The sequence below is a fragment of the Oncorhynchus clarkii genome, unplaced genomic scaffold (genome assembly GCF_045791955.1).
Source record: "Oncorhynchus clarkii lewisi isolate Uvic-CL-2024 unplaced genomic scaffold, UVic_Ocla_1.0 unplaced_contig_323_pilon_pilon, whole genome shotgun sequence".
Classification (NCBI taxonomy): Eukaryota; Metazoa; Chordata; class Actinopteri; order Salmoniformes; family Salmonidae; genus Oncorhynchus; species Oncorhynchus clarkii.
In genome coordinates, this window is record NW_027258525.1 from 35,471 (window position 1) to 57,661 (window position 22,191).

General features: G+C 43.6%; 2 protein-coding genes across 2 annotated transcripts; both read right to left on the reverse strand.

Annotated features, from left to right (window-relative positions):
- Positions 1-4,570: 4,570 nt before the first annotated feature.
- Positions 4,571-11,786, reverse strand: LOC139397176 (hemicentin-2-like). The gene is made up of 14 exons (XM_071144047.1): positions 11,546-11,786; positions 11,110-11,385; positions 10,456-10,707; positions 10,019-10,294; positions 9,365-9,616; positions 8,930-9,205; positions 8,279-8,530; positions 7,844-8,119; positions 7,190-7,441; positions 6,753-7,028; positions 6,100-6,351; positions 5,665-5,940; positions 5,014-5,265; positions 4,571-4,854 (listed from the first exon to the last, which is right to left on the reverse strand). The coding sequence occupies exons 1-14, from the start codon at positions 11,784-11,786 to the stop codon at positions 4,571-4,573; spliced, it is 3,693 nt and encodes a 1,230-aa protein (XP_071000148.1).
- Positions 11,787-12,190: 404 nt separating this feature from the next.
- On the reverse strand, positions 12,191-15,994 carry LOC139397177 (cell adhesion molecule CEACAM5-like). The gene is made up of 6 exons (XM_071144048.1): positions 15,940-15,994; positions 14,276-14,557; positions 13,728-14,003; positions 13,309-13,584; positions 12,631-12,882; positions 12,191-12,474 (listed from the first exon to the last, which is right to left on the reverse strand). Exons 1-6 carry the CDS (start codon positions 15,992-15,994, stop codon positions 12,191-12,193), a joined length of 1,425 nt encoding a protein of 474 aa, XP_071000149.1.
- Between the last annotated feature and the right edge of the window lie 6,197 nt (positions 15,995-22,191).

The window sequence follows — 22,191 nt, forward strand, 5'->3', positions numbered from 1 at the left end:
TGGCATGGTTAGACTTGTTCTGTGGTTGTGAGGCCAGTTGGACGTACTGAAAAATTCTCTAAAATGACATTGGAGGCGGCTTATGGTAGGGAAACAGCTCTGGTGGACATTCCTGCAGTCAGCATGCCAATTGCACACTCTCTCAAAACATGAGACATATGTGGCATTGTGTTTTGTGACAAAACTGCACATTTTAGAGTGGCCTTTTATTGACCCGAGCACAAGGTGCAACTGTGTAATGATCATTCTGTTTAATCAGCTTCTTGATATACCACACCTGTCAGGTGGATGGATTATCTTGGCAATGAAGAACTGCTCACTAACATGGATGTAAACAAATGTGTGCACAACATTTGAGAGAAATAAACTTTTTGTGCATGAAGACAATTTATGGGAATCTGTAGTCTGATTTACCAATGACGGTGAGCATCTTGGAGACAGTGCTGTTTCTGCCAGTGGCGTTGTTAAAGGCCACACAAGTATACTCCCCATGACTGGCTAAGGTCAGTGGGCCAGCTTCATACTCTGAGCCTGTTGCCACCCGGGAGCCATTGAAGAACCAGCTGAACTGGCTGAGAGGCTGAGAGGAGGCTGAGCAGTTAAAGGTCACTCTTTGTTCTGTTTCGGCAATGGGTGCACCAGCTATCACAGGTTGCTTGGGTCCATCTGTGAAAATCAGACGACATCGAAACATTCAACTATAACTACCTTATTGTCGATTATTAACTTCATAATATGTCATCACAGTTATTACCTCTATCTTTGACAAGAATACATCCCCATTATTACTTACAATTCACTAGGAGTGTGTAGCGGTTGCTAGTTCTGTTGCTCATACTATTTCTGGCCATACACTGATATTCTCCATAGGAAGAATACTGGACAGGGTTGAAGGTCAGTGTTCTGTTGTCGAAAGAGACGTGGGTTCTGTTATCCAGATGCACTAACGTGAGGTTCTTCCACCAGTGAATGGAGCTAGGATCACCAACGATATTGCAAGTCATTGTAAAGGAGTCACCCTCTATCGCCTGGGTTCCACCGGTGCTTATGGACACTGAGGTTATTGGCGCTGAGAACAAAGTGAAACTGTTTCAATGGTTGCAGTAGGTTTAATGGTTGCAGAGGGATTTTTTGTTCTCAAGAAAGTAGACCAAACGAATCAATTAAAGGATTACGGTTAGACCAAGTCTCACCAACAATAGTGAGCATCTTGGAGACAGTGCTGTTTCTGCAAGTGATGTTGTTGAAGGCCACACAGGTGTATTTCCCATGACTGGCTAAGGTCAGTGGGCCAGTCTCATACTTTGAGCCAGTTGCCACCTGGGAGCCATTGAAGAACCAGCTGAACTGGCTGAGAGGCTGAGAGGAGGCAGAGCAGTTGAAGGTCACGCTGTGTCCTGTTTCTCCTAATGCTGGTCCTGTTATTATTGGCATCTCCGGTCCATCTATGATTCAAAAGACAATGAGGTTAGACCAGTTGTGTCAAATTAATTCCGTGAAGGCCCTAGTGTCTGCTGGTTTTTGTTTTTTCCTTTCATTTGAGACACAGAAAACCAGGTTTGGGGAGTTCCTTACTATTAAGGGACCTTAATAAATCAAGCAAGTTCAAGGGAGGATCGAAACCCGCTGACACCCAGCCTTCTGTGGAATGAGTTTGACACATGTGAGTTAAACCCAACATCTGTCATTGGCCAGAAGGTCAAACGTCATCAACAAATGTCAGATGGTATAAGAGGTGGGATCCAAACCATCACGTTAACTTTACTACAATATGCATAAAGGAAGTTCAAAAAGATTCCACCTCAGGCCATGGGGTCAAAGTTAAACTTGTTAATAACTACTCACAGTTGACGATCAGTCTGTATTCTGGGCTGGTCATGTTGCTGAGGGGGTTGGAGGCAGAACACTGATAGTCTCCATTGTCAGAATGCTGTAATGAGTTGAATGTCAGTGTATTGTTGTTCATATAGAAGTCTGTTCTGTTGTCAGCATACAGAGGCCAGCCGTTCCTCATCCACTGAATGGAGTAAACCGTTCCAGCGGTCTCACAGGTCAGAGAGAATCTCTCGTTCAGGATTGGCTGGGCTCCAATTACTTTCACCATGGTCATGGTCACTGTTGCTGTGGAAGCATATCAAAGGGTTTTTTGAGCACTTTTATCTAAACTTCCATTTTATTATACTGTAGGTTAAGCAGCACGTATACTGTATCTGAAATCAAATGTACACAAAGTTAAAAAAAACTTTTAGTCTCTTGATTTTAAGCAGCAGTTACTGACTCACCAACAATAGTGAGCATCTTGGAGACAGTGCTGTTTCTGCAAGTGATGTTGTTGAAGGCCACACAGGTGTATTCCCCATGACTGGCTAAGGTCAGTGGGCCCGTCTCATACACTGAGCCAGTCGCCACCTGGGATCCATTGAAGAACCAGCTGAATTGGCTGAGAGGCTGAGAGGAGGCAGAGCAGTTGAAGGTCACGCTGTGTCCTGTTTCTCCTAATGCTGGTCCTGTTATTATAGGCTTCTCCGGTCCATCTATGATACAATTGACAATCAGTTAGACCAGGGGTGTCAAGTTCAATCCAAGGAGGAACTAGTGTCTGCTGGTTTTTGTTTTTTCCTTTCAATTGAGACCGAGACAGCCAGATTTGGGGAGTTCCTTACTAATAAGGGACGTTAATATGTAAATCAAGTTCAAGTCAGGTTTGAAAAACCAGCTGACACCCAGCCTTCTGTGGAATGAGTTTGACACATGTGCGTGTTAAGGGAATTTTTATCAATGATGACTAATTATGTATACATTTCAATCAGGACAGACGAATCAGAATACTATTATGTTACTGTATATGTACTAATCAGAATACTATTATGTTACTGTATATGTATGAATTTTCTTTTTAATCTTAGTACTGAATATAATGTGTGTAAATATAATCAAGAATTAGAACAATGACTGTCTGTTCCTTGGTAGAAATGAATGAACTATATCTCCAAACTGGCTAGAATGCTTATCTACACTGGCTGACCTTGGCTTTAGGCGAGGAGGGAAGGCTTGAGAACTATAGAGCCTTTCTACCAGTGTCAAGAAGAGACGGAACATTTAGAAACCGCTGACGTCCTTTTCAGTTTATAACCTGTGGTAAAATGTGTAAGGAGGAGTACTCTCGTGAATAAAAGCTGCTGTTTGACTTTAAGACTGGGCTCTGTCCATTTCTATAAAATAAGGGTCATACAAATCCTTATGAATTGACAGAGTGTTTAATTTAAATTGGGTGTTAAAACATAGAGGAATTTAATTCCTACAACAGTGTGTTAAACCCAACATCTGTCATTGGCCAGAAGGTCAAACATCATCAACGTATTTCAGATTGTATAAGAGGTGGGATACAAACCATCACATTGATGGTTTACTACAGTATGCATAAAGGAAATTCAAAAAGATTCCACCTCAGGCCATGGGGTCAAAGTTGAACTTGTTAATAACTACTCACAGTTGACGATCAGTCTGTATTCTGGGCTGGTCATGTTGCTGAGGGGGTTGGAGGCAGAACACTGATAGTCTCCATTGTCAGAATGCTGTAATGAGTTGAATGTCAGTGTATTGTTGTTCATAGAGAAGTCTGTTCTGTTGTCAGCATACAGAGGCCAGCCGTTCCTCATCCACTGAATGGAGTAAACCGTTCCAGCGGTGCCACAGGTCAGAGAGAATCTCTCGTTCAGTATTGGCTGGGCTCCAATGACTTTCACCATGGTCACGGTCACTGTTGCTGTGGAAGCAGATCAAAGGGTTTTTTCAGCACTTTTATCTAAACTTCCATTTTATTACACTGTAGGTTCAACAGCACATATACTGTATCTAAAATCAAATGTACACAAAGTAAATAAACTTTTAGTCCCTTGATTTTAAGCAGCAGTTACTGACTCACCAACAACAGTGAGCATCTTGGAGACAGTGCTATTTCTGCAAGTGATGTTGTTGAAGGTCACACAGGTGTATTCCCCATGACTGGCTAAGGTCAGTGGGCCCGTCTCATACACTGAGCCGGTCGCCACCTGGGGTCCATTGAAGAACCAGCTGAACTGGCTGAAAGGCTGAGAGGAGGCAGAGCAGTTGAAGGTCACGCTGTGTCCTGTTTCTCCTAATGCTGGTCCTGTTATTATAGGCATCTCCGGTCCATCTATGATTCAAAAGACAATCAGTTAGACCAGTTGTGTCAAATTAATTCCATGGAGGAACTAGTGTCTGCTGGTTTTTGTTTTTTCCTTTCATTTGAGACACAGAAAACCAGGTTTGGGGAGTTCCTTACTAATAAGGGACGTTAATATGTAAATCAAGTTCAAGTCAGGTTTGAAAAACCAGCTGACACCCAGCCTTCTGTGGAATGAGTTTCACACATGTGAGTTAAACCCAACATCTGTCATTGGCCAGAAGGTCAAACGTCATCAACAAATGTCAGATGGTATAAAAGGTGGGATCCAAACCATCACGTTGACTTTACTACAATATTAATAAAGGAAGTTCAAAAATATTCCACCTCAGGCCATGGGGTCAAAGTTGAACTTGTTAATGCCTACTCACAGTTGACGATCAGTCTATATTCTGTGCTGGTCATGTTGCTGAGGGGGTTGGAGGCAGAACACTGATAGTCTCCATTGTCAGAATGCTTTAATGAGTTGAATGTCAGTGTATTGTTGTTCATAGAGAAGTCTGTTCTGTTGTCAGCATACAGAGGCCAGCCGTTCCTCATCCACTGAATGGAGTAAACCGTTCCAGCGGTGCCACAGGTCAGAAAGAATCTCTCGTTCAGTATTGGCTGGGCTCCAACGACTTTCACCATGGTCATGGTCACTGTTGCTGTGGAAGCAGATCAAAGGGTTTTTTGAGCACTTTTATCTCAACTTCCATCTTATTATACTGTAGGTTCAACAGCAAGTATACTGTATCTAGAATCAAATGTACACAAAGTAAATAAACTTTTAGTCCCTTGATTTTAAGCAGCAGTTACTGACTCACCAACAACAGTGAGCATCTTTGAGACAGTGCTATTTCTGCAAGTGATGTTGTTGAAGGCCACACAGGTGTATTCCCCATGACTGGCTAAGGTCAGTGGGCCCATCTCATACACTGAGCCAGTCGCCACCTGGGATTCATTGAAGAACCAGCTGAACTGGCTGGGAGGCTGAGAGGAGGCAGAGCAGTTGAAGGTCACGCTGTGTCCTGTTTCTCCTAATGCTGGTCCTGTTATTATAGGCATCTCCGGTCCATCTATGATTAAAAAGACAATCAGTTAGACCAGTTGTGTCAAATTAATTCCATGGAGGCCCTTGTGTCTGCTGGTTTTTGTTTTTTCCTTTCATTTGAGACACAGAAAACCAGGTTTGGGGAGTTCCTTACTAGTAAGGGACCTTAATAAATCAAGCAAGTTCAAGGGAGGATCGAAACCCGCTGATACCCAGCATTCTGTGGAATGAGTTTGACACATGTGAGTTAAACCCAACATCTGTCATTGGCCAGAAGGTCAAACGTCATCAACAAATGTCAGATGGTATAAGAGGTGGGATCCAAACCATCACATTGACTTTACTACAATATTAAAAAAGGAAGTTCAAAAAGATTCCACCTCAGGCCATGGGGTCAAAGTTAAACTTGTTAATAACTACTCACAGTTGACGATCAGTCTGTATTCTGGGCTGGTCATGTTGCTGAGGGGGTTGGAGGCAGAACACTGATAGTCTCCATTGTCAGAATGCTGTAATGAGTTGAATGTCAGTGTATTGTTGTTCATAGAGAAGTCTGTTCTGTTGTCAGCATACAGAGGCCAGCCGTTTTTCATCCACTGAATGGAGTAAATCGTTCCAGCGGTGCCACAGGTCAGAAAGAATCTCTCGTTCAGGATTGGCTGGGCTCCAACGACTTTCACAATGGTCACGGTCACTGTTGCTGTGGAAGCAGATCAAAGGGTTTTTTGAGCACTTTTATCTAAACTTCCATTTTATTATACTGTAGGTTCAACAGCAAGTATACTGTATCTAAAATCAAATGTACACAAAGTAAATAAACTTTTAGTCCCTTGATTTTAAGCAGCAGTTACTGACTGACCAACAACAGTGAGCATCTTTGAGACAGTGCTATTTCTGCAAGTGATGTTGTTGAAGGCCACACAGGTGTATTCCCCATGACTGGCTAAGGTCAGTGGGCCCGTCTCATACACTGAGCCAGTCGCCACCTGGGATCCATTGAAGAACCAGCTGAACTGGCTGAGAGGCTGAGAGGAGGCAGAGCAGTTGAAGGTCACGCTGTGTCCTGTTTCTCCAAATTCTGGTCCTGTTATTATAGGCATCTCCGGTCCATCTATGATACAATAGACAATCAGTTAGACCAGGGGTGTCAAGTTCACTCCAAGGAGGAACTAGTGTCTGCTGGTTTTTGTTTTTTCCTTTCAATTGAGACCGAGACAGCCAGGTTTGGGGAGTTCCTTACTAATAAGGGACGTTAATATGTAAATCAAGTTCAAGTCAGGTTTGAAAAACCAGCTGACACCCGGCCTTCTGTGGAATGGGTTTGACACATGTGCATTAAACCCAATATCTGTCATTGGCCAGAAGGTCAAACGTCATCAACATATGTCAGATGGTATAAGAGGTGGGATCCAAACCATCACGTTGACTTTACTACAATATTAATAAAGGAAGTTCAAAAAGATTCCACCTCAGGCCATGGGGTCAAAGTTGAACTTGTTAATGCCTACTCACAGTTGACGATCAGTTTGTAGTATAGGCTGGTCATGTTGCTGAGGGGGTTGGAGGCAGAACACTGATAGTCTCCATTGTCAGAATGCTGTAATGAGTTGAATGTCAGTGTATTGTTGTTCATAGAGAAGTCTGTTCTGTTGTCAGCATACAGAGGCCAGCCGTTCCTCATCCACTGAATGGAATAAACCGTTCCAGCGGTGCCACAGGTCAGAGAGAATCTCTCGTTCAGGATAGGCTGGGCTCCAATGACTTTCACCATGGTCATGGTCACTGTTGCTGTGGATGCATATCAAAGGTTTTTTTCAGCACTTTTATCTAAACTTCCATTTTATTATACTGTAGGTTCAACAGCAAGTATACTGTTTCTGAAATCAAATGTACACAAAGTTAAAAAAAACTTTTAGTCACTTGATTTTAAGCAGCAGTTACTGACTCACCAACAATAGTGAGCATCTTGGAGACAGTGCTGTTTCTGCAAGTGATGTTGTTGAAGGCCACACAGGTGTATTCCCCATGACAGGCTAAGGTCAGTGGGCCCGTCTCATACACTGAGCCAGTCGCCACCTGGGATCCATTGAAGAACCAGCTGAACTGGCTGGGAGGCTGAGAGGAGGCAGAGCAGTTGAAGGTCACGCTGTGTCCTGTTTCTCCTAATGCTGGTCCTGTTATTATAGGCAACTCCGGTCCATCTATGATACAAAAGACAATCAGTTAGACCAAGTGTGTCAAATGAATTCCACGGAGTTCCTAGTGTCTGCTGGTTTTTGTTTTTTTCCTTTCATTTGAGACACAGTAAACCAGGTTTGGGGAGTTTCTTACTATTAAGGGACCTTAATACATCAATCAAGTTCAAGGGAGGATCGAAAAACCAGCTGACACCCAGCCTTCTGTGGAATGAGTTTGACACATGTGAGTTAAACCCAACATCTGTCATTGGCCAGAAGGTCAAACATCATCAACGTATGTCAGATGGTATAAGAGGTCGGTTACAAACCATCACATTGACTTTACTACAATATGCATAAAGGAAGTTCAAAAAGATTCCACCTCAGGCCATGGGGTCAAAGTTGAACTTGTTAATAAGTACTCACTGTTGATGATCAGTCTGTATTCTTGGCTGGTCATGTTGCTGAAGGGGTTGTAGGCAGAACACTGATAGTCTCCGTTGTCAGAATGCTGGACAGAGTTGAATGTCAGTGTATTGTTGTTCATAGAGAAGTCTGTTCTGTTGTCAGCATACAGAGGCCAGCCGTTTTTCATCCACTGAATGGAGTAAACCGTTCCAGCGGTGCCACAGGTCAGAAAGAATCTCTCGTTCAGTATTGGCTGGGCTCCAACGACTTTCACAATGGTCACGGTCACTGTTGCTGTGGAAGCATATCAAAGGGTTTTTTGAGCACTTTTATCTAAACTTCCATTTTATTATACTGTAGGTTCAACAGCAAGTATACTGTATCTAAAATCAAATGTACACAAAGTAAATAAACTTTTAGTCCCTTGATTTTAAGCAGCAGTTACTGACTCACCAACAACAGTGAGCATCTTTGAGACAGTGCTATTTCTGCAAGTGATGTTGTTGAAGGCCACACAGGTGTATTCCCCATGACTGGCTAAGGTCAGTGGGCCCATCTCATACACTGAGCCAGTCGCCACCTGGGATCCATTGAAGAACCAGCTGAACTGGCTGGGAGGCTGAGAGGAGGCAGAGCAGTTGAAGGTCACGCTGTGTCCTGTTTCTCCTAATGCTGGTCCTGTTATTATAGGCATCTCCGGTCCATCTATGATTAAAAATACAATCAGTTAAACCAGTTGTGTCAAATTAATTCCATGGAGGCCCTAGTGTCTGCTGGTTTTTGTTTTTTCCTTTCATTTGAGACACAGAAAACCAGGTTTGGGGAGTTCCTTACTAGTAAGGGACCTTAATAAATCAAGCAAGTTCAAGGGAGGATCGAAACCCGCTGATACCCAGCATTCTGTGGAATGAGTTTGACACATGTGAGTTAAACCCAACATCTGTCATTGGCCAGAAGGTCAAACGTCATCAACAAATGTCAGATGGTATAAGAGGTGGGATCCAAACCATCACATTGACTTTATTACAATATTAAAAAAGGAAGTTCACAAAGATTCCACCTCAGGCCATGGGGTCAAAGTTAAACTTGTTAATAACTACTCACAGTTGACGATCAGTCTGTATTCTGGGCTGGTCATGTTGCTGAGGGGGTTGGAGGCAGAACACTGATAGTCTCCATTGTCAGAATGCTGTAATGAGTTGAATGTCAGTGTATTGTTGTTCATAGAGAAGTCTGTTCTGTTGTCAGCATACAGAGGCCAGCCGTTTTTCATCCACTGAATGGAGTAAACCGTTCCAGCGGTGCCACAGGTCAGAGAGAATCTCTCGTTCAGTATTGGCTGGGCTCCAATGACTTTCACCATGGTCACGGTCACTGTTGCTGTGGAAGCAGATCAAAGGGTTTTTTGAGCACTTTTATCTAAACTTCCATTTTATTATACTGTAGGTTCAACAGCAAGTATACTGTATCTAAAATCAAATGTACACAAAGTAAATAAACTTTTAGTCCCTTGATTTTAAGCAGCAGTTACTGACTCACCAACAACAGTGAGCATCTTTGAGACAGTGCTATTTCTGCAAGTAATGTTGTTGAAGGCCACACAGGTGTATTCCCCATGACTGGCTAAGGTCAGTGGGCCCGTCTCATACACTGAGCCGGTCGCCACCTGGGATCCATTGAAGAACCAGCTGAACTGGCTGAGAGGCTGAGAGGAGGCAGAGCAGTTGAAGGTCACGCTGTGTCCTGTTTCTCCAAATGCTGGTCCTGTTATTATAGGCATCTCCGGTCCATCTATGATACAATAGACAATCAGTTAGACCAAGTGTGTCAAATGAATTCCACGGAGTTCCTAGTGTCTGCTGGTTTTTGTTTTTTTCCTTTCATTTGAGACACAGTAAACCAGGTTTGGGGAGTTTCTTACTATTAAGGGACCTTAATACATCAATCAAGTTCAAGGGAGGATCGAAAAACCAGCTGACACCCAGCCTTCTGTGGAATGAGTTTGACACATGTGAGTTAAACCCAACATCTGTCATTGGCCAGAAGGTCAAACATCATCAACGTATGTCAGATGGTATAAGAGGTCGGTTACAAACCATCACATTGACTTTACCACAATATGCATAAAGGAAGTTCAAAAAGATTCCACCTCAGGCCATGGGGTCAAAGTTGAAATTGTTAATAAGTACTCACAGTTGACGATCAGTCTGTATTCTGGGCTGGTCATGTTGCTGAAGGGGTTGGAGGCAGAACACTGATAGTCTCCGTTGTCAGAATGCTGGACAGAGTTGAATGTCAGTGTATTGTTGTTCATAGAGAAGTCTGTTCTGTTGTCAGCATACAGAGGCCAGCCGTTCCTCATCCACTGAATGGAATAAACCGTTCCAGCGGTCTCACAGGTCAGAGAGAATCTCTCGTTCAGTATTGGCTGGGCTCCAATGACTTTCACAATGGTCATGGTCACTGTTGCTGTGGATCCATATCAAAGGGTTTTTTCAGCACTTTTATCTAAACTTCCATTTTATTATACTGTAGGTTCAACAGCAAGTATACTGTTTCTGAAATCAAATGTACACAAAGTAAAAAACAACTTTTAGTCACTTGATTTTAAGCAGCAGTTACTGACTCACCAACAATAGTGAGCATCTTGGAGACAGTGCTGTTTCTGCAAGTGATGTTGTTGAAGGCCACACAGGTGTATTCCCCATGACAGGCTAAGGTCAGTGGGCCCGTCTCATACACTGAGCCAGTCGCCACCTGGGATCCATTGAAGAACCAGCTGAACTGGCTGGGAGGCTGAGAGGAGGCAGAGCAGTTGAAGGTCACGCTGTGTCCTGTTTCTCCTAATGCTGGTCCTGTTATTATAGGCAACTCCGGTCCATCTATGATACAAAAGACAATCAGTTAGACCAAGTGTGTCAAATGAATTCCACGGAGTTCCTAGTGTCTGCTGGTTTTTGTTTTTTTCCTTTCATTTGAGACACAGTAAACCAGGTTTGGGGAGTTTCTTACTAGTAAGGGACCTTAATACATCAATCAAGTTCAAGGGAGGATCGAAAAACCAGCTGACACCCAGCCTTCTGTGGAATGAGTTTGACACATGTGAGTTAAACCCAACATCTGTCATTGGCCAGAAGGTCAAACATCATCAACGTATGTCAGATGGTATAAGAAGTCGGTTACAAACCTTCACATTGACTTTACTACAATATGCATAAAGGAAGTTCAAAAAGATTCCACCTCAGGCCATGGGGTCAAAGTTGAACTTGTTAATAAGTACTCACAGTTGACGATCAGTCTGTATTCTGGGCTGGTCATGTTGCTGAAGGGGTTGGAGGCAGAACACTGATAGTCTCCGTTGTCAGAATGCTGTAATGAGTTGAATGTCAGTGTATTGTTGTTCATAGAGAAGTCTGTTCTGTTGCTAGCATACAGAGGCCAGCCGTTCCTCATCCACTGAATGGAGTAAACCGTTCCAGCGGTCTCACAGGTCAGAGAGAATCTCTCGTTCAGTATTGGCTGGGCTCCAATGACTTTCACCATGGTCACGGTCACAGGTGCTGTGGAAGCATATCAAAGGGTTTTTTTCAGGACTTTTATCTGAACTTCCATTTTATTACACTGTAGGTTCAACAGCACATATACTGTATCTAAAATCAAATGTACACAAAGTAAATAAACTTTTAGTCCCTTGATTTTAAGCAGCAGTTACTGACTCACCAACAACAGTGAGCATCTTTGAGACAGTGCTATTTCTGCAAGTGATGTTGTTGAAGGCCACACAGGTGTATTCCCCATGACTGGCTAAGGTCAGTGGGCCCATCTCATACACTGAGCCGGTCGCCACCTGGGATCCATTGAAGAACCAGCTGAACTGGCTGAGAGGCTGAGAGGAGGCATAGCAGTTGAAGGTCACGCTGTGTCCTGTTTCTCCAAATGCTGGTCCTGTTATTATAGGCATCTCCGGTCCATCTATGATACAATAGACAATCAGTTAGACCAGGTGCGTCAAATTAATTCCACGGAGTTCCTCGTGTCTGCTGGTTTCTGGTTTTTCCTTTCAATTGAGAACTCGACAACCAGGTTTGGGAAGTTCCTTACTATTAAGGGACCTTAATACATCAATCAAGTTCAAGGGAGGATTGAAAAAAACCCTGAAACTTAGCCTTCTGTGGAATGAGTATGACACATTTGAGTTAAACCCAACATCTGTCTTTGGCCAGAAGGTCAAAGGTTACCAACGTATGTCAGATAATTTAAGAGGTGGGATCCAAACCATCATATTGCCTTTACTACAATATTTATAAAGGATGTTCAATAAGATTCCACCTCAGGACATGGGGTCAAAGTTGAACTTGTTAATGCCTACTCACAGTTGACGATCAGTTTGTAGTATGGGCTGGTCATGTTGCTGAAGGGGTTGAAGGCAGAACACTGATAGTCTCCGTTGTCAGAATGCTGGACAGAGTTGAATGTCAGTGTATTGTTGTTCATAGAGAAGTCTGTTCTGTTGTCAGCATACAGAGGCCAGCCGTTCCTCATCCACTGAATGGAGTAAACCGTTCCAGCGGTGCCACAGGTCAGAGAGAATCTCTCGTTCAGGATCGGCTGGGCTCCAATGACTTTCACCATGGTCATGGTCACAGGTGCTGTGGAAGCAGATCAATGTGTTTTTCAGCACTTTTATCTCAACTTCCATTTTTTTATACTGTAGGTTCAACAGCACATATACTGTCTAAAACCAACAGAACACAAAGTAAAGAAACGTATAGTCTCTTGATTTTAAGCAGCAGTTACTGACTCACCAACAACAGTGAGCATCTTTGAGACAGTGCTATTTCTGCAAGTGATGTTGTTGAAGGCCACACAGGTGTATTCCCCATGACTGGCTAAGGTCAGTGGGCCCATCTCATACACTGAGCCAGTCGCCACCTGGGATCCATTGAAGAACCAGCTGAACTGGCTGAGAGGCTGAGAGGAGGCTGAGCAGTTGAAGGACACAATGTGTCCTGTCATTGCTATATCCGGAATAGTTATAGCAGGCCTCTCTGGTCCAACTATTAAACACAGGACAGTATGGTTAATCTTATGGTTTGACTATTTTGACAAAGATTAGTAAGTAAGCAGCCTTCCACAATCCTTGTTTTAGTTTAAGTTGGCTTATTGGAGAAGGAGCGATAGGAGCAGGAGCGCCTAGGAGCAGGAGCCTACAGTATATCCTGTTTCTGTAGCGTGTTGCAGCTTGATGTGTAAGTACATCCCCTGGACAGGACGCTAGTCTATCACAGGCCCTTACGCCCCAATCTATCTCCTTAATGATGAGTGCCAAGTAAAGACACATTGGGTCACATTTTTACAGTCGTTGGTATGACTCATCCAAGGATCAAGCTCCCAACCTTCTAATCTCAGGGCGGACACTCTTAACTACAAGGCCACTGAATTGGTTTTATCAGACAAAGATGACCAGCTCTTGTAATACTCACAGTTTACCACAAGCTTGTAAGTCATGCTGGTCAGGTTGCTAACAGCATTAAAGGCCTCACAGAGATATTCTCCATTGTCAGAAAACTGGATTGGGTTGATAACCATTGTGTTGTTGTCAGTAGAGAAGAATGTTCTGTTGTTTAGGGAGATGACCTGGCCGTTCATCAACCAGTGAATGTAGTCTACAGGTCCAGTCACCTCACACCGCAGAGTGAACGACTGATCCAGTATCGGTGGCTTCCCATCGCGGTTCAACGAAACCGCTGATATCGGCTCTATGGTGAAAAGAAGAGGAGGAGTACTTCACTCGATTGGTGGAAAAACAAATACCGTGATATAACATTGTATTCATAACCATCAATAATCTAATATTCACTACCAACTATATGACATTTCGTAACGATGAATGTTGCCTTACCCACAACCTTTATCATTGTGCTCGTGGTGGCGTATCGGAGTGTGACATTGTTGTAAGCTAAGCAGGCGTAACTTCCTGTCTGGTTCGCCTTCGTGTTCTGCAGGCTGAGCTGTGGGCTTTGCTCGTTGAGGAACGTCCCATTAAACCTCCACTTGTAGGACTCAGTGGGTTTGGACTGAGCGGAGCAGGACAGAGTGATGTCAGAGCCCGTCTTGTAGGCTGTATATCCTATGGTCATCTCAGGAACTACCATCATGGTGAGGTTACTTGGGCCATCTATGGGAGGAACAAATAACAATGAAGTGTTGGGTAAACATTACCTAGAATATGTTTCCATCCTGCTCTATTGTGCATGCTGAGGAACTAAACACAGTGTACGAATGATCCATGCAAATAATGACCTGGATCATGTGATCACAGAGGAATGGTTTGGGATGAAAACAGGCATATTACATCATTGCATGGAATGCTGGCTCTCAATGATAAGGTACAATCCATGTCTGTTGTGTATGATTAATGTACAGTATACTGCATAATCTGATACTCACATCTAACATTTAGGCCAATGGGCTGGCTGGTGCCATTGCTGATTCCATTGATGACCTCACATCTGAACGGCCCTTCATCGTATCGTGTCACACTGACTATGGTAAGAGTTCTGTAGCCACCACCAAGCTGAACTCTGTCACTGGCTGTGACCTCTGAGCTGCCATTCAGCCAGCGGTAGGAGAGGGAGGTGCCAGACGAGACAGAGCAGGTGAACATGGCAGTGTCGTTCAATTCCACTAGATCAGTGGCGTTGGCCCTTAGAGTCACATTTGAAATGGGCTCTGTGGGTGAGAGAGTAGAATAACAACCATATTGTTTAGATTTGTTTCACACTGTAAAACTTGTTTTGGAAATCTAAATATGCTATTTTATTTGATTTACTTATCATAGAGACCAAGTTATAGGATTGAGCATTGTAGAGCCCTTTGCACACACATAAAACGTCTTGTGTACGTCTTATCTGAAATGTAAGCGAACAATTTGCTCATACTCTGTGATCTGTTCAGTTTCATTCTTTTCAAGGGTATGATGTAGGCCAACTTCACTATGGGTTCAGAAAACATTGACACATTTAAGTGTTAGCTTTCCATGTCATGAAATAACTTTTATTATTATGACAGAGATTAATTATTGATTGGTAATGCGCATCAGTGGAGACTGCTGATGGGAGAATGGCTCATAATAATGGCTGGAATGAAGTAAATGGAATGGTATCAAAAACATGGTTTTCATGTGTTTGATACCATTTCATTCACTTTATTACACTCAATTCCAGCCATTATTATTAGCTGTCCTTCCCTCAACAGCCTTCACTGATGTGCAAGCATGTTTGCATGTGAACCTGCATGGAAGAAGGTATGTGAATGGGTAAGTAAGTGTGCAGGTGAGTGTGTGTGCGCATAAGTGATGATGCGTGCCAGTGAGTGAGAGTCTACCATCGTAGAAAGATCAACAGACAGGCAGAGGTCAGTTCCTTACCCCGGACAGACAAAGTCACCACAGCATTCAGGACTGGCTCCATTCCCTGCACGGTATATCGTCCTGAGTCGTTGAGTTGGAGAGAGCTTATGGACAGCTCTGAGGAGGAGAATAAGACTCTGCCTCGATAACTTGTACTCACACTACTGCCACCAGGATAGAAAAGTACGATGGTTGTAGTTTCATATGACCAGGTCCCTATGTTGATGGGGCTTTGAGGAACTAGGTTCAGGGTGACATTACTGCCCACAGCTAAGGGGTTCATCGAGGGAACCACCACCTGGCCAGAGACATCTAGAAGAGGATGGATTGATGAGTTTAGTTCATGTTTTGAGATATTTTTAATCAGTACAAATTTGTTTAAAGTTTTCTAAAATATTTTACTTGATATGAATCAAATCTTTAGACTCTGGCACTTTAACAGAAATACTTTTGTTTAAATTAGTGCCTTCAAGTTGAAAGCACAATTTACAACATGACCTACTATCTATTTATAATGTCTACTCTAGACATTGGTTGTCAGATAAATAGAAACCTTCATCTTTCTGACTTGATACTGTTTGACTGAAGTGCATCAACCAAACAGAGACATGAACAACCTGTTACTTATTTAATCAAGTGTATGTACCATAAAGCACAAATAGGCATTAATATCTTTCCAGAATTAGCGTTTTGTCCTCTTTACCTGTAGTGATGTTGAGAAGCACCAGGATGAGAACCCACACCAGAGGATACTCCATAGTTCTGCCTCTTATCAAACACCACGGATCAGAAGTGAACTTTCCTATGACTGTCCAGACTTCTTGGTAAATCCAACCATGTTGATACTGCACAGTCAGAGTCTCCTCTTAATCAACAAATTGTCAGGTGATTCCAATGTACCAACCCACCCTACCTGCCGACAGAAAACACTCACACACACCTACTCAACTACCCACGCCCTGTTTTGCCCAAGTACCCTTTTCCCACTGTATTTTTTGTTGACACACAGGGTTGTTTTCATGTTGATTATGGTTCACTGTAAATCTGATCAACTCTGTCTGTCCTGTATGAATCCTGGGAGGAGGCTGGATGGTACATGGCCAATGAGGCCGGTTTTCTGACCCTGTTGAAACTCATGATCTATCTACAGTGGCTGAGGCAACGTGGGCTCATAAGACACTGTTCACATTGAACCTGTCAAGAAAACACTTACAGTGCCTTGGAAAAGTATTTGCCCCCTTTCTGATGTTCTGTATTTCTGCATAGTTTTGAAACCGAATGTTATCAGATCTTCAACCAAAACCCAATATTACATCAAGGGAACCTGAGTTTACAAAAAACTATAAAGAAATTGATTGTCACGTTCTGACCTTAGTTCACGGAGGTATGTTAGGAGGCGGACAAAGACTATGGTGGAGTGGGGTCCACGTCCTGCACCAGAGCCGCCACCGCGGACAGACACCCACCCAGACCCTCCCATGTAGGTTCAGGTTTTGCGGCCGGAGTCCGCACCTTTGGGGGGGTGGGGGGGTGGGGGGGGGGGGGGGGTACTGTCACGTTCTGACCTTAGTTCTGTTGTTATGTCTTTGTTTTAGTATGGTCAGGGCGTGAGTTGGGTGGGTTGTCTATGTTCCTTTTTCTATGTTGTGTTTTGCGTTTGGCCTGGTATGGTTCTCAATCAGAGGCAGTTTCGTTTCTCCATGGTTATTTTGTTTAGTGTTCTCGGTTTATTAAATATATGATGAACACTCACCACACTGCGCTTTGGTCCTCACCTCATTCCAACGACGATCGTCACATTGTCACTTATTTTATTTATTTAATAAAAAAAGTTATACAACACCTAATTCCCCTGTGTGAAAAAGTAATTGCCCCTTTACACTCAATAACTGGTTGTTCCACCTTTACCTGCAATGACTGCAAACAAACTATAGTGCATCAACCGAACAGAGACATTTGAACAACCTGTTACTTATTTAATAGAGTGTTTGTACCATAAAGCGCAAATAGGCATCAATATATTTACAGAATGAGCTTATTGTCCACTTTACCTGTAGTGAAGTTGAGCAGCACCAGGATGAGAACCCACAACAGAGGATACTTCGCAGTTCTGCCTCTTATCACTGCAACCAAACGCTTCCTGTAGTTGTTGATCAGTCTCTCACATCATTGTGGAGTAATTTTGGCCCACTCTTCCATGCGTAATTTAAAAAAAACATTTATTTCACCTTTATTTAGCCAGGTAGGTTAGTTGAGAACAAGTCCTTATTTACAACTGCGACCTGGCCAAGATAAAGCAAAGCAGTGCGACACAAACAACAACACAGAGTTACACATGGAATAAACAAACATACAGTCAATAATACAATAGAAAAAGCCTATATACAAGGCAAAAAGGCAATAAATAGACCATAGTGGCAAAATAATTACAATATAGCAATTAAACACTGGAGTGATAGACGTGCAGAAGATGAGTGTGCAAGTAGAGATACTGGTGTGCACAGTAGCAAAATAAATAACAGTATGGGGATGAGGTAGTTGGATGGGCTATTTACAGATGAGCTCTGTACAGGTGCAGTGATCTGTGAGCTGCTCTGACAGCTGGTGCTTAAAGCTAATGAGGGAGATATGAGTCTCCAGCTTCAGTGATTTTTGCAGTTTGTTCCAGTCATTGGCAGCAGAGAACTGGAAGGAAAGGCGGCCGAACGAGGAATTGGCTTTGGGGGTGACCAGTGAAATATACCTGCTGGAGCGCGTGCTACGGGTGCGTGCTGCTATGGTGACCAGTGAGCTGAGATAAGGCGGGGCTTTACCTAGCAAAAATAACTGCTTTAACTCAGAGACTTTTGGGTGTTTTCAAGCATGTACTGCTCGTTTTAAATCCTGCCACAACATCTCAATTGGGATTAGGTCTGGCCTTTGACTAGGCCATACCAAAACATCAAATTATGTTTTGCGTCATTGTCTTGCTGCATGACTCATCTGCGCTTCAGCTTCAGCTCACAGCCAGATGCACTGATATTCTTCTGTAGAATTCATAGTTCCTTCCATTAAGGCAAGTCATCCAGATCCTGAGGCACCGAAGCATCCCCAAACCATCACAATACCACTACCATGTGTAACAGGGTTGGTTATGTTTCCACTTGCCTCTAAAGAAAGGTGTATTTAATGTTCAAGCATTCGCTTGAACGTCAGGTCAGGTCTTCCCAGTATGAAAATGTGATGCAAGGGGTAGGTCACATTCTGAATACTGTTTTACATTTTATATTTTACAATGTGTACAAGTTTGCTGCACATTACTGATTTATACATGTGTGTGTATATGGTACCTGTTAGGGATTGAGGGGTTTTCTGGGATGTGCTTTGGCATATGATTGCTCTAAATAAGTGTGTTAGCTAACATACACTGATGTAATGGTCACAGAAGCCCACTGCTAACACAGTTGTCTTCATGCTACAGATTTTGCCATCGACACCCATCAATATCGTTAAGCCCTGCACAACTAACGTGCTGTTTCCCATTTAACAACAGCAACAGAAATAAATGATGCTCAACTGGGACCACTGGCGGATGTGATTAACTTGGACAAAACACAACACAAGGAGAGTACGATATACATCTGTTACACATGCTTGACCGTAGTTATGAGGTTCTTACTGTGGAATTCAGTGTTTGGTTTTCACCAGGCATAATGGGAACCATCTCACCAAGAGACTTTTGAATAATCTCCCTGTAGAACATTCTTCCAAAAGTCTTGATTATCCAGGTGCATCTAGATTAATTTTGGCAAACTTGAGTCAACGTTTTGGATGACATGGGTCCCATTAAACCTGGCGAAAACTTACACAGTAAAAACCTCATACCAACATTACATATAGATACAGTGCATTCAGAAAGTATTCAGACCCCTGAACTTTTCCACCCACACATGTTTTATTAAATAAATAAATAAATATATATATATATACACACTACCGTTCAAACATTTGGGGTCACTTAGAAATGTCATTTTTTGTCCTTTAAAATAACATCAAATTGATGTGTAGACATTATTCATGTTGTAAATCACTACTGTAGCTGGAAACGGCAGATTTTTGTTATGGAATATCTACAAAGGCGTATAGAGGTCCATTATCAGCAACCATCAGCAACCATCAGCACCAGCAACTGTGTTCATTAAATAGTACCCTCAAAACACCAGTCTCAACATCAACAGTGAAGTGGCGACTCTGGAATGCTGGCCTTCTAGGCAGAGTTGCAAAGAAAAAGCCATATCTCAGACTGGCCAATAAAAATAAAAGATTAAGAGGAGCACAGAACACTGACATTGGACAGAGGAACTCTGCCTAGAAGGCCAGCATCCCGGTGTCACCTCTTCACTGTTGACGTTGAGACTGGTGGTTTGATGGTACTATTTAATGAAGCTGCAAGTTGAGGACTTGTGAGGTGTCTGTTTCTCATACTAGACAATCTTATGTACTTGTCCTCTTGCTCAGTTGTGCACCTCCCACTCCTCTTTATATTCTGGTTAGAGCCAATTTGTGCTGTTATGTGAAGGAAGTAGTACACAGTGTTGTACCAGATCTCCAGTTTCTTGGCAATTTCTCGCATGGAATAGCTTTCATTTTTCAGAACAAGAATAGACTGATGAGTTTTAGAAGAAAGTGCCTTATTTCTGGCCATTTTGAGCCTGTAATTGATCCCACAAATGCTGATGCTTCTTTAGCCTACTCAACTAGTCCAAAAAAGGCCAGATTTATTACTTCTTTAATCAGCACTACAGTTTTCAGCTGTGCTAACATAATTGCAAAAGGGTTTTCTAATGATCAATTAGCCTTTTCAAATGATAAACTTGGATTAGCTTAAACAACGTGGCATTGGAACACAGGAGTGATGGTTGCTGTTAATGGGCTTCTGTACGCCTATGTAGATATTCCATAACAAAAATCTGCCGTTTCCAGCTACAACAGTCATTTACAACATGAACAATGTCTACACTGTATTTCTGATCAATTTGATGTTATTTTAATGGACAAAAAATGTACTTTTCTTTCAAAAACAAAAACATTTCTAAGTGACCCCAAACATTTGAACGGTAGTGTATATATATAAACTCAACAAAAAAAAGAAACGTCTCTTTTTCAGGACCCTGTGTTTCAAAGATAATTCGTAAAAATCCAAATAACTTCACAGATCTTCATTGTAAAGGGGTTAAACACTGTTTCCCATGCTTGTTCAATGAACCATAAACAACTAATGAACATGCACCTGTGGAAGGGTCGTTAAGACACTAACAGCTTACAGACGGTAGGTAATTAAGGTCGAAGTTATGAAAACTTAAGACACTAAAGATGCCTTTCTACTGACTCTGAAAAACAACAAAAGAAAGATGCCCTGGGTCCCTGGTCCCTGTACTTGAGGTGAAGTCAGGTGCAGGAGAGCAGAGAGTTGTGGACAGGCACACACTTTATTACGGCAGGAGAGATATACAGACTGACGCAGCTGCGTCAAAAACCTCCAGCCAACAAGGCAAAGTGTATAGCACGCACAAATGTCACGCAACAGAAATGTATAGCAATACAAATAAGCTTTGTGAAAACACACGGAGAATAACAAATGCTTAGCCTAGTGCGTACAACACTTAGCACACAAATAATTTCACACAAAGACATGAGGGGGAACAGAGGAATAAATACATGTAGTGTGATTGGGGAATGCAAACCAGGTGTGAATGGAACAAGACAAAACAAATGGATAATAGAAAAATGGAGAGGCTATGGCTAGAAAGCCGGTGTCGTCGACAGCCGAACACCGCCCGAACAAGGAGAGGGGCTGACTTTGGCGGAAGTCGTGACAGTAACCCCCCTTGACGCGCGGCTCGGGGACGACCCGGGGTCGAGGCGCAGGACGATCCGGCCGGTGATGGTGGAACTCCCGTAGAAGTTCAGTTTCCAACACATCCGCCACCGGAATTCAGCACCTCTCCTCCGGACCGTACCCCCCACCCCCCATTCCACGAGGTACTGAAGACCCCCTGCCCGACGCCTCGAATCCAAGATGGAATGGACGGAGTACACCGGGGACCCCTCGATGTCCAGAGGGGGTGGGGGAACCTGCCGTACCTCAGACTCCTGGAGCGGACCAACCACCACTGGCCTGAGGAGAGACACATGGAACGAGGGGTTAATAGTCAGGGGGAAGCTGTAACTTGTAACATACCGCGTTCCCTCTCCTCGGGACTTTGAATGACACCACAAAGTGCGGACCCAGCTTCCGGCAGGGCAGGCGGAGGGGCAGGTTTCGTGTCGAGAGCCAGACCCGGTCCCCCGGTGCGAACACCAGGGCCTCACTGCGGTGACGGTCCGCGCTGGTCTTTTGACGCAGCACGGCCCGCTGAAGGTGACCATGGGCGGCCTACTATGTCTCCTCCGCGCGCCTGAACCAATCGTCCACCGCAGGAGCCTGGGTCTGACTCTGATGCCACGGTGCCAGAACCGGCTGGTACCCCAATACACACTGAAAGGGGGAGAGGTTAGTGGAGGAGTGGCGGAGCGAGTACTGCTCCATCTCTGCCCAGGGCACGAACGCTGCCCACTCCCCCAGCCGGTCCTGGCAATAGGACCGCAAAAACCTGCCCACATCCTGGTTCACTCTCTCCACCTGCCCATTACTCTCGGGGTGAAAACCCGAGGTGAGGCTGATCGAGACCCCCAGACGTTCCATGAACGCCCTCCAGACTCTCTAAGTGAACTTGGGACCTCGATCAGACACTATATCCTCAGGCACCATGTAGTGCCGAAAGACGTGTGTAAACAGGGCCCCCGCAGTTTGTAGGCCCCTAGGGAGACCGGGCAGAGGGAGGAGACGACAGGACTTAGAAAAATGATCCACAACAACCAGGTTCATGGTGTTACCATGTGAAGGAGGAGGCCTTGGTCACACCACCGACAGGTG

Coding starts and splice junctions, on each gene's coding strand:
- LOC139397176 (XM_071144047.1), bottom strand. CDS start 11,786: ATGCCTATAATAACAGGACCAGCATTTGGAGAAACAGGACACAGCGTG. Junction 10,295..10,455: donor CAAGATGCTCACTATTGTTG/GTGAGTCAGTAA, acceptor ATGGATCCACAG/CAACAGTGACCATGACCATT. Junction 8,531..8,929: donor ATACAGACTGATCGTCAACT/GTGAGTAGTTAT, acceptor TTTTAATCATAG/ATGGACCGGAGATGCCTATA.
- LOC139397177 (XM_071144048.1), bottom strand. CDS start 15,994: ATGGAGTATCCTCTGGTGTGGGTTCTCATCCTGGTGCTTCTCAACATC. Junction 14,004..14,275: donor CATTGGCCTAAATGTTAGAT/GTGAGTATCAGA, acceptor TTCCTCCCATAG/ATGGCCCAAGTAACCTCACC. Junction 13,585..13,727: donor CACAATGATAAAGGTTGTGG/GTAAGGCAACAT, acceptor TTTTCACCATAG/AGCCGATATCAGCGGTTTCG.